The sequence below is a fragment of the Nanorana parkeri genome, unplaced genomic scaffold, assembly GCF_000935625.1.
Source record: "Nanorana parkeri isolate BGI_ZX_2015 unplaced genomic scaffold, ASM93562v1 scaffold5, whole genome shotgun sequence".
NCBI lineage: Eukaryota > Metazoa > Chordata > Amphibia > Anura > Dicroglossidae > Nanorana > Nanorana parkeri.
The window spans coordinates 188,016-200,581 of record NW_017306273.1 but is presented as its reverse complement, the minus strand read 5'-3'; the positions used below and the strand labels follow the sequence as shown (position 1 = coordinate 200,581).

Genomic DNA, 12,566 nt, shown 5'->3' with positions numbered 1-12,566 from the left:
TTACTGTATAATGTATTGCTGAGATTTGCTGATATTTGTAGTCCTCTATAGCTGATGATATTCTGCATTACTGTATAATGTATTGCTGATATTTGTATTCCTCTATAGCCGATGCCATTCTGCATTAGCTGTATAATGTATTGCTGAGATTCCTCTATAGCTGATGGTATTCTGCATTACTCTATAATGTATTGCTGAGATTTGTATTCCTCTATAGCCGGTGCCATTCTGCATTACTGTATAATGTATTGCTGAGATTCCTCTATAGCTGATGGTATTATTCTGCATTACTATATAATGTATTTCTGAGATTTGTATTCCTCTATAGCTGATGTTATTATTCTGCATTACTGTATAATGTATTGCTGAGATTTGCTGAGATTTGTAGTCCTCTATAGCTGATGGTATTCTGCATTACTGTATAATGTATTGCTGATATTTGTATTCCTCTATAGCCGATGCCATTCTGCATTAGCTGTATAATGTATTGCTGAGATTCCTCTATAGCTGATGGTATTCTGCATTACTATATAATGTATTGTTATTATAATATTGTATATTATTGAGAATTGTAGTTCCTCTACAGCTTGAAGTCAGTGGCAGAACTAACAGGGTTGCAGTGGTTACAGCTGCAACTGGGCCCTGGTGCTCCCCCACGGTCCTAAAATCATTAGTCTGTATTCGTTTAGATAAAAAAGAGGTATCAGTTATTGGTATCGGCGAGTACTTGAGGAGAAGTATCAGTACTCGTACTTGGTCCTGAGAAAATGATACTGGTGTATCCCTGCTTGTCTATATGGGATCAGATAGCCATGCCCAATACTAGCTCATCTTTTTCTATATACAATGAGGCTCTATTCTATTGGGCTTTTGGCTGCCTTTGCAGAAATCCTTAATGGCATCCATTAATTGCTGAACAGGTAGAGGTACATCGATGTGCTGTCCTGTACAATGCGGGAATGCCGTTTACACATCCAGAGCGTCTACAGCATCCAGCAGGAAGTATAACAAGTCAGCAGCGGACAAATTAACAATCATCTTGTATGGTTCTTGTCAAAGATTTATAGTGATCCTCGGGGAACGTGGCTGGATTACAATAACAGAGAGCACTTCCTCCGGTAAGATCATTGCTTTGATAGGAAATGATTTATGGCATAGTTAAAAAAGATCTGCCTCTGCAATACAAAGAAAATACTTTTTATATGACTGTAACCACGTTAAATGGATCTCCTTCCTCTCGGCACAAGAACTTGTATTGAAATATAATCCTCAATCGCTACAAAGGATATAATTCCACCAAATGCCTTTGCAAACTCAGACATTTCCTTGTTAAAGTAGCAGTGACATCATCACAGCTGTGGGCGGGGCCAAGCACCCAGGGGGCAGATGCAAGGCCAGTCACTCTACACATGAAGAGAGAGCAGCAGTGACCGGTCTCGTTTACAGGAAGTTCCTGCACACAGGTAAAGTACAGGGCTTATGTCATGCTGGATTACTGCACAGATCTGGAAGAGATACACAGAGGAAACCAAGAGTTAAGAAGTCACATGTAGAATTAGTATTTAGAAAATATTCATTGCTCCTAGATTTCAGCTTTAAGGTGCTGATATACACACCCTTAATATTTATCCTACACCCTTACTATTCATTCTACACCCTTACTATTCATTCTACAACCTTACTATTCATTCTACACCTGTCACAGTACAGCTGCAGACTTGCAGCTGAGCTGTTACTTGTAGTTCAAGTATATACATATCTTGTACCCCTGGTTCTGCAGGCATAACGGGCTGTGCTGGGGGTTGTAGTCCTTCAGGCATGCGCTCTAAACCTGACTCACACTTGCACCTGTCTGCAAGCTTAAGGGCCTGTTCACATGAGTTTCAGGTCCGGATCAGGTGCGGATCAGCAGACGCGGTGCTATGTGTGTGGCCGCGTTTTTGCTGCGTTCCAGTTTACATTTTTTTTTGCTGGAGTGGTGCTGTCAGTATGTTAGCTGCAGTGCAGTGCGTTTTTGACTCGTTTTTGATGCGTTTTGCATTTCCGGACCGTTTTCTGACCGTACAAAATGTGACATGCAGTATTTTTCTGTCGTAACCTACTATACATCCTACACTCTTACTATTCATTCTACACACTTGCTATACATTCTACACCTTTACCATACATCCAATATCCTTACTATACATCCTAAACCCTTACTATACATCCTAAACCCTTACTATACATCCAATATCCTTACTATACATTCTACACTCTTACTATTCATTCTACACACTTGCTATACATTCTACACCTTTACCATACATGCAATATCCTTACTATACACCCTACACCCTTACTATTCATCCTACACCCTTACTATACATCCTACACCCTTACTATACATCCTACACCCTTACTATACATCCTACACCCTTACTATACATCCTACACACTTACTATTCATCCTACACCCTTACTATTCATCCTACACCCTTACTATTCATCCTACACCCTTAGTATACATCCTACACCCTTACTATACATCCTTACTATACATCCTACACCTTTACTATACATCCTTACTATACATCCTACAACCTTACTATAGATTCTACACTCTTACTATTCATTCTGCACCCTTACTATACATCCTACACCCTTACTATACATCCTACAGCCTTACTATACATCCTACACTCTTACTATACATTCTACACCTTTACTATACATCTAATACCATTACTGTTCATTCTACACACTTAATTTACAACTTACACCCTTACAATACATTCCAAACCCTTACTATTCATTCTACACTCCCACTATTCAGGACACTATGTGCATGTAGTTTGCATGTTCTCCCTGCACTTATGTGGGTTTCCTCCCACTCTCCAAAGACATGCTCTGCGAAGGCCGTCATGTCATATGTCGCTCTGTCTGAAATAATTGCCTAGGCTCTGTTAGGTTCCTCGTTGGCTAGCATGGGGTGACCTAACTTGTGCCAGGATTGTACACTGAGCTGCGCATGGGCGCATCGGTGTACATTCAAAGACATGGCTGGTAAGTAGGTAAGACTTTTTTGGGAGTAGAAGAGACATACAGAGTCTGCCTGCCAGCCATGTTTTTTTTTTAAACTTGAGTTTAGTTCCACTTCAAAAAGAAACAATACTGCAAAACGCGTCTTGAGTTATTCCTGTGAAATTTCCTTAAAGGAGAACTATGAGGTGAGTGATTTTCACTCATTAATTCTGATGTGAATTTCCCGTTGTTGGGTGGTGGCTGTACATCCTCCCTCTAGTGGCCACGTGTAGGCGACAGCCGTGAAGAATCCAAGGAGGAGAGGAGTTTGTTTTTGTCATCAGAGGGATGTGTATGGCCATTATGGCTGGTGCCAGTCAGCTCCAACACGTTTTCCGTAATCCCAGGTCACCGGGGGGGTTAGCAGTTTGCTATTAAATCCAGCTTTACATAGCTTGAATTTCTGACATCGGTCACACTGAGATGAGATGTACAGATATAACTGCTGACCTCTGAGATTGGGGATTTCAGTCATATATGGTGACTGGAACGGTCGGAAATCATTCAGAACATTCTCATTTCACCTTCCTTATATTGCTGTGGTGCTGACTGTGCGCTCTATATGTATTTATTTATTTATTACAGGTATTTATATAGTACCGATAATTTACACAGTGCTTACATAGTCACATTCACATCAGTCCTTGCCTTTAAAGGAGAACTATGGGGTTAGGGCTTTTCCCCATAGTTCTCCTTAGGGTAACAGGAGGACACAAACTAGCGTCCTCCCGTTACCCTAAGCTCAGTATACCGCGAGCTACAGAGAGCCGTGACAGGATCGAGAGGTGAGCAAACACTGGTATCTGTTCGCTTACCTCCCGATCTACTGAGCCGACCTGTGACAGTCTCATTCTCACAGGTCAGCTAGAACTATGAGGTGAGTGGAAATCACTCATCTCATAGTTCTCCTTTAAGGAGCTTACAATCTAAGGTCCCTATTTCACATGCATACGTACAAGAGCCAATTTAGACAGGAGCCAATCAACCTTCCAGCATGTCTTTGGAGTGTGGGAGGAAGCCGGAGTACCCGGAGGAAATATATGCAAGCACAGGGAGAACATGCAAACTGCTTGCAGATAGTGTCCTGACCGTGATTTGAACCGGGGACCCTCAGTGCTGCACTGCCACCCCTAAATAAAGGGTAGGATGTCAGGTTAACTCAAAATTCACCATATACTTACCTTCATTATCTACTATCATTCACCAAAAGATACATCTGGATTTCTGCTTTAATGGCTCATCCACATGGACACCCAGAGGAAGTCAAAGCACAGAGAGAACAATCAAACTTCTTGCAGATAGTTACCTCACCAGGACATACAGTATATATAAGGACATAACACTGATAAGAATGAACATTCCCTTTAAGGGTTGATTCACATGGCCACAGAGGGCTGCACACGTGTGTGATTATGAGCCCGGCGGGAGTCACAGGTGTTCCATGCATTTGGGCCAGCAGCCTGTAAAAAACAATGACAAGCTGATAGATACAGCAACCGCATTGATCTTCCCACACATTCGACCTTTCCATCCATACATACATGGGGGAGAACAGAGCCCTAGAAGCAGACAGACTGCGCCCAGGGCCATGCACCCTTTCCTGTATAGATATACAGTATATATTCCAGATGTGCAGGAAGACCCTACAGCCGCTGCCTGTGGTTAATTTTTTACAGGCTGCTGGCCGAGGCTGTACAGAGCACCTATGACTCCCGGGCTCATAAACACACACATGCGCAGCCCGCTGTGGCCATGTGAATGAGCCCTTAAAGGGAATGTACATTCTTATCAGTGTTACGTTCTGATATATAATGTATGTCCTGGTCAGGTCACTATCTGCATGTTCTCCCTGTGCTTGCGTGGATCTCCTCCGGGTACTCCGGTTTCCTCCCACACTCCGAAGGCATGCTGGAAGGTTATTTGGCACCCGTCTAAATTGGCCCTTGTATGTATGCATGTGTGATAGGGACCTTGTAAGCTCCTTGAGGGCAGGGACTGATGGGAATGTGCTCTATGTAAATTGTAGGCGCTATATAAATACCTGTAGTAATAATAATAATAATAAAAAATAAATATGTGCTGAATTACTATTCAGCTTGATGCAAACAACCGGCTCAATATGTATGTATGTAACTCGATGGACCCGTGTCTTTATTCAACCGTAACAACTATGTCACTATGTATGATTGTTTGAAAAACTTTGTTTGCATGTACAATTTGTAGTTATATATGTACATAAAGGCAACCATATCTGCACATTACAGTCACAGGCTGTGCTTCCTGCTTTTCAGCGTTACATAGTAGTTCTGCTTTACTGCTTCTTTTCACAATGCATGTCTATGAGTCGACTGAAAACAATGCACTCCCATGGGGCTGAACGGTAATCTTATGTTATCTAATAATTGTTAAGTAGGGTGATATTACTTAGTCTCTGAGCGCTCCCTCAGGTGGCTTATCATCAAATCTCTATATTTAAAGTGTATGTATAGCACAAATGCCTCTAAAAAAGCCTGTAAAAGCCATGTCCCCCCCTGGAGGCTTTATAGAGCTGTATGGGATTGGCAGGATTGAGAGCAAATTCCGGTGTGTTGCATGCAAATGTGTTGACAAGGAACATGCTGACAGCAGGAGAGAGCAAAGTGAGCAGGCAGATGACATCACTGTCTAGTCAGCAGGATGGGGGTGGAGAGAGGACATCGCTGTGGGTGGTGTCATCCATCTAGCTGTAAGGTAGGGCTGTATCAATTTTAGCACTGGAAGGACAGACATACAAATTATTTTCCATATCAATATATGGAATGTATTTATTTTTTCTTATATTTATTCATTTTGTTTATACATTAGTGTTTAGCTTTCAGCTTTTACTTACATTACCTCTATAACAATAATAGTCATCACTTCTTTATTTGGCAAAAGTGCCACTGTCCCATTTCTCCATCTGATCCCGACCTTACACCGCACCATACAAAACATTAATTTGTAGAACGTAGAAAAGCCCGACGACAAACGTCTCCCGCGTTCCCGCAGCTTCTAAGTAGGTCAACAATTTAATTACCAGAGAAATCCGCCAATTCATTACATCGGTAAAACGAGGGAGAGAGGACGGCGTTCCGATTTAAGCCTGTTGATTTATTGCCCGACATTGTGTTGGGTGATGTCAGCGACTCTGCAGCTGTCTGCCAGAATATTAGCCGGGGAGACGCGCGCCCTTGGACATTGCTGGTTCAGCTGCGTGTCTGGGTGTTTTTAGAATCAGGAGGTTCTGCGTTGTCTCCTTTTGTGGTGTTTAGGCAGTTTGTACACCTGCAGCCCTGCCCGGCTCCCATGCCCTTCCCATTCCATCAGCAAGCTCTTTATTGCACATTCCTCTGGTGATGAACAGGAGATTGTGTCGGCACAGATGTCACCGGCTCTAAAATAACGTCAGTGAAAAAAAGTTTGGAGAGAGAAAAAGAAAGGAAAAGAGAAATAGAGAAAGATAGAAAAAGAAAGGAAAAGAGAGAGAGAGAGAAAAGGAAAGGAAAAGAGAAAGAGAGGAAAAGAAAGGAAAAGAGAAAGAGAGAAAAAGAAAGGAAAATAAAGAGAGAGAGAAAGAAAGGAAGAGAGAGAGAAAGAAAGGAAGAGAGAGAAAAAGAAAGGAAAATAGAAAGAGAGAAAAAGAAAGGAAAAGAGAGAGAGAAAAAGAAAGGAAAAGAGAGAGAGAGAGAGAGAAAGAAAGGAAAAGAGAGAAAAAGAAAGGAAAAGAGAAAGAGAGAAAAAGAAAGGAAGAGAGAGAAAAAGAAAGGAAAAGAGAAAGAGAGAAAAAGAAAGGAAAAGAGAGAGAGAAAAAGAAAGGAAAAGAGAGAGATAGAGAAAAAGAAAGGAAAAGAGAAAGAGAGAAAAAGAAAGGAAAAGAGAGAGAGAGAAAAAAAAATAAAGGAAAAAAGAAAGAGAGAGAAAAAGAAAGGAAGAGAGAGAAAAAGAAAGGAAGAGAGAGAAAAAGAAAGGAAAAGAGAAATAGAGAAAGAGAGAAAAGGAAAAGAGAGAGAGAGAGAAAAATAAAGGAAAAGAGAAAGAGAGAAAAACAAAGGAAAACAAAGAGAGAGAAAAAGAAAGGAAGAGAGAGAAAAAGAGAGGAAGAGAGAGAAAAAGAAAGGAAAAGAGAAATAGAGAAAGGGAAAAGAGAGAGAGAGAAAAAGAAAGCAAAAGAGAGAGAGAGAGAGAGAGAGAGAGAGAGAGAGAGAGAGAAAGAAAGGAAAAGAGAAAGAGAGAAAAAGAAAGGAAAAGAAAGAGAGAGAAAAAGAAAGGAAAAGAAAGAGAGAGAAAAAGAAAGGAAGAGAGAGAAAAAGAAAGGAAGAGAGAGAAAAAGAAAGGAAGAGAGGGAAAAAGAAAGGAAGAGAGAAAAAGAACGGAAAAGAAAGAGAGAAAAAGAAAGGAAGAGAGAGAAAAAGAAAGGAAGAGATAGAAAAAGAAAGGAAAAGAAAATAGAGAAAGATTAAAAGAAAGGAAGAGAGAGAGATAGAGAAAGGAGAAAGATAGAGAGAGAACGAGAGAGAAATAGAGGGAAAGAGAGGAATAGCGAGAGAGAATGAAAGAAAAAGAACAAAAGACAGAGAAAGAAAGAGAGAAAAATAAAGAAAGAGATAAAGTAAGGGAGAGAACGAGAGTGTGAAATAGAAAAGAGAGAGAGAAAGAAAGGTAGAGAGAAATAGAGAAAGAAAAAAAGAGAGAACGAGAGAGGAAGAGCGAGAGATAAAGAGATAAGGTAAGGGAGGGAGCAAGAAAGAAAGAGGAAGGAAGAAAGAAAAAAAGAGAGACAGAGAAAGAAAGAGAGAGAGAAATAAAGAAAAAGATAAAGTAAGGATTAGAAAGAGAGCATGAAAAGAGAGAGAGAGAAAAAGAAAGGAAGAGAGAAATAGAGAGAGGAAGAGAGAGAAATAGAGAAAGAATAGACGAGAGAGAAAGAAAGGAAGAGAAGAAAATAGGGAAAGAATGGAAGAGAAAGAGAGAAAGAAAGAGATGGAGGGAGACCATAATGCCTATCGTGTGACTTAAAAAAATTGCAACTGCCACCATTTATACATCGGTTGAAACAAGATACAAGTCTATGGAGTTCAAGGTAGAGAATTCGAGCGCAGCCTATTGTATTATACAGGATCTTTGCATTTGGAAAATACACATGTAATGTATCTAATGTATCAATGTAATGTATCCAATAAAATGTGGAGGTTTTGAAGTAAGCTTCAGGCCTAAAATGTACATTTTAATGTGTGTGCAAAAAATGGGAAAAAGTTTCTGGCAGCAGAAGTGTTAGACGGGAATTACAGTCACCATAAAAAGGGCCGGTAAGGCTGGGCTCACATCTCCATGGTACGGTAAAGCAGGTGGCATGCGCTGGTGAGCTGTGGTGCCATTTAATATAAATGACACTGTCCTGTGCACTAAGGCAATGCAATTGAGCTGCAACATGGTGCAACACGTAGAAACACACTACCCTGCACTGCGTTCCAATAACGCCAAGTTGCCTTGGCTTCCTTCCTTCCTTTCTTTCCATTTTGTCTATATAAAAGAGGAGCACACATGGATACACAGAGCAAGATAGCCAACATCATCTACTGTTGTATGTCCTGTATTAAGGTTTCACTCACAGTATCACAATACCTTTTGTTGTTTTCTTCCTTTTGGTTTGCTAAATATACCATTGAATGCATTTTGTTATGCTCAATAGGTGCATATAAGTTTGTAGTGGTCACATGATGCTCGCCCTTCTGGCCGCCAGTACGCACGTGCATAAACGCGCACATTATACATGGAAATTCGCACAATACACACTGGCTACGTGCCCCAGAGCCTGGGATCTGAGTGGAAATGAACCGATGCAGAGGTACATTATTCTCAATCATAGTCCTGGGGACAATATCCCCAGGCATCTGATGACAGACAAGGCAGCGCCACCCAGTGGGACCAGGGAGCAAATTGCTCCAAAATTATGCACGTCCACTCCAACATCAGAAGCAGAGAGAGGTGAGCAATGGGGGCGGCATCAGGTAAGTAATACAGCTTTATTTGAGTCCCCTAGACATAACCAAGCCCCACAGCACGGGTATGCTTCAGCTTAGCAAAGGTTGTAGGGCAAAAAAGTTATTCTCCGCTCTAAAGCCCTTTATGCCATGTCACCCCTTTGGCTGGCTGGGTGCAGAAGCCAAGTAGGGGCTTACCCTCGCCCCAAGCTGCCAGTAGATCCAAAAGAAAGAAGCCTGTGACACACTTCAGAATCAAACGCAAGTGAAGCTTTATTATTTCACAAAAGCAACAAAAGCTCCTCCTGGGAGGAGACCCAAAGCAGGGTTTGGTGTTGCTCGCCCTCCACCTATATTGGATTTTATGATGTGCCTCTGGCTTCCTTCTGGTGTCTCCAGGGGTAAGGGTCTGGTTGGAATAGAGGACACCCATATGAGCTTGTTGGATATCCAAAACCATGGGGATTATCTCATTCATCTAATCCTAGTATTTCTTTTTCTTCACAGGGGACCTCTGAGGGAAATGCTGACGCTCAATATCAGGTCCGACTTTCTCTGTTTGATTTCCCTTACCACCATTTCTTTGGAAGGACTTGGAAAAGTTCAGTTAAGCCACTGAAAACTCTCTCGGGTCAGACATCAAAAGTCTTCTTCAATGAGGTGAGCGAATGGAGCAACAAGAGTCATACCGGAGTGCCTTGTGATAAAGCGCCATTAGGCGTTCTTTGCCACCTGCTGTATTTGTGCTTGGTTTCATAAAACCTGCACCGTGTTGCACGCTGTGGACTGTCCAATCTGTTTCTTATAGCAGAGTAGGCAGTATTGGCAGGTTTGAAGTGGGAAGAGCGAGTGCAACATGTAGACAATCTAAACACATAGCAAGGCACCAGCACGAAGGTAAATGTTGGACCCTTAGGAATGGGGTCATGGAGGTCAAAGTTAAGAGCAAGCCCCTGCTTCTTCATTCACCCAGCAATGACTCCATAGAGCTCCCCTTGCTGTACCCTACTGGCAGAGTCTCAGAAGCTTAGCTTACCCTGCTTTCCCCTTCGAGTAGGGACTCAGCAGCTCAGCTCACCCTGTTCCCCATTCAAGGCTTGTTCATACCATGTCCAGACAGGGACGTAACTAGAAATCACAGGGCCCCATAGCAAAATCTTGTATGGGGCCATGTGATTTCTAGGTAAGTCCACCTGATAACCCAAACAGCCCACCTGAGGGTGACCCTGCAGAGCCCACCATAGAGTCTCTATGGTGAGCTCTGCAGGGTCTCAGGTGGGCGGTCAAGCCCTCTTACCTGTCGGGCCGATCCCCTGTCCGCCTCCTTCTCCTCCACGATCGCTTGCGGGCCCGTCTCCTCCATCACTGGGCCCCACATAATCCCTATGTATCCCTATGGTATTTCTGGGCTCTGTTCACAACAGTGCAGTCCGTTCCGGTCCAGACAAAAAAATAAAAAATACTGCCTGTCTCATTTTCTCTGGTCTGGAATGCATGGGAACGCATCACGAACGCATACAAACACACTGGAACACTGTCTGCACACTGGACTGCACCTGAAAGCCCATTTTAAGCTAAAAAAAATCTGGATCAGAAAAAATCTGCGGTTTTGTTTTTGTTCACAGCTGAAATGAATCCCAGTGTATTTATATGGTATTTCTGGGCTCTGTTCACACCAGTGCAGTCAGTTCCGGTGCAGGATGAAAAATGCTGCATGCAATTTCTTTTTCTGATCTGGAACGCACCAAAACGCATGTAAACACATAAAAATGCATGCAAATGCACTGGACCGCACTGGACCACACCTGAAAGCCCATTTTAAGGTAAAACAAAAAAAGGCACCGCAACGCATCACAAATGCCTGGACATGGTGTGAGATAGCCCTCAAACACTGGTTCTGCATTAGGTATTAGAAGGCTGGAAGTCTTCTATCATAGAGCAGGAGTTCTAGGAGGAAAATCTGAGCTGCCGAAGAGAACGACTTGGAACACATGGGTGGTTCTGCTGTAATCTTTGAGGATGAATTGCTCCATAGCTACAGAGGTTAGTGAAGGCTTGTTTCAAAGTTTGTTTATTGCTTGTTTAGCGCAGTGGTTCTCAACCTCTGTAACCTCAGGACCCACATTTGTCCTCGGTCATTAAGTCGCGACCCAAGTTGCACTGCCATTGAAGGCACGACAGTGTGGGCTTCTGTGCTGGAGCTCCTTCCATATGTGCATTGCTTGTACAGCTCCCATGCATGCCCTGTAGAGGTGCCGGGAGCCAGAATGTGATGTCACTCCAGTCCAGGCACCTCTACAAGACATGTGAGGGAGCTGTAAGCAATGTACGTATGGATCGAGCTCCCTCGCGACCACCCCACCTCAAGTCGACACTTGGGCAGCATACTTTGAATGGCTGCTCGGTGTAAGAATGGACGGTGCCGCGCTTGGGAGAGGCTGGGGAGCCTCTCACCTAGAAAAGTGGAAGGCATGCGGCGACCCACTGAACACGGGGTCACGACCCACCACTTGAGAACCAAGGGTTTAGAGTATGTAGATAATTAAATGTCCATAGCCTGGCCACAAGTTCACTTAAAAGTTCTTAAGTAAATGCCCTGCACAAGAACAGACACTACAAGTTTCCTGCTATTACCTTTATTAGCCAGGAACCCTTCTCTGTGCACTCCTGTGATCCGGCTTTAACTTAGTAGTCTATGGCTTGACCTTCCTGACTTCAGATCTAAGGATTTCTCACCCATTACCGCTCTGTCTAGTGAGACCACCCTTGACCACTGAAGAACTTGTATTAAACAAGAGGGTGGCAGGTGAGTAGGCAATAGCAAAATTACACCAGTTTTAGGGGCGTGCATATGGTGGTGGGGGGTGTGTGGCGTTTGGATAGTTAACGTAAAGACCTTGTGGTTTCTGTACTTAGCCAAGACATTTATTTTTAAAAGTTTATTTTCAAAAGTTTAAATATCTGACAGGTTCACTTTAAGCAAACTTGCTGGCGGATATGTCATTTTCTAGCATATCCCCTCACCTCCAGAGAGAACGCTTGTACATCTCTCTTCCACTGACAGGTATACTGTGCACTTCTGCCCTCTGCCATTCACGGCTGTCAAGCCGTCCCATCATTATTGAAAGAAAAGGACACTGACGGCGCATTGTCCCTTCAGCAAAAGAACAGATGGGACCAGTTCATACCTAATTTCAGTTGCAAGGGTGTGAAGGGTTAAACTCACTCAGGCTGATTAGAAGCAGAAGGGTAATTGGGGCTTTATCCACTGATGGGACTTCAAAATGTGGAAAATCAAAATAAAGTACAATGGCATTTAGGAATTTCGCTTTATACAACTTAGCACTGTTCCTTTCTTATATTCTACCTGAGCTCACAATTTATCACTGTGGACACTAGAGGGCAGGCACGCTCCACAAGTCGCAGCTTGAATGTTATGGCGGAATTAATAGCATATCTACAGCTCTGCAGTTCCCAGTCATTGCACTGACACAATTATAATTC

The 12,566-nt window shown here is 42.8% G+C and overlaps 1 protein-coding gene across 1 annotated transcript in view; it reads left to right on the top strand.

Moving 5' to 3' along the window:
* NPHP4 (nephrocystin 4) overlaps positions 1–12,566 on the top strand; it is a 203,176-nt gene that overhangs the window by 15,845 nt on the left and 174,765 nt on the right. Inside the window, exon 3 of the mRNA XM_018576510.1 lies at positions 9,570–9,722. Coding sequence (XP_018432012.1) covers positions 9,570–9,722 — 153 coding nt within the window. The remainder of the gene's footprint in view (positions 1–9,569; positions 9,723–12,566) is intronic.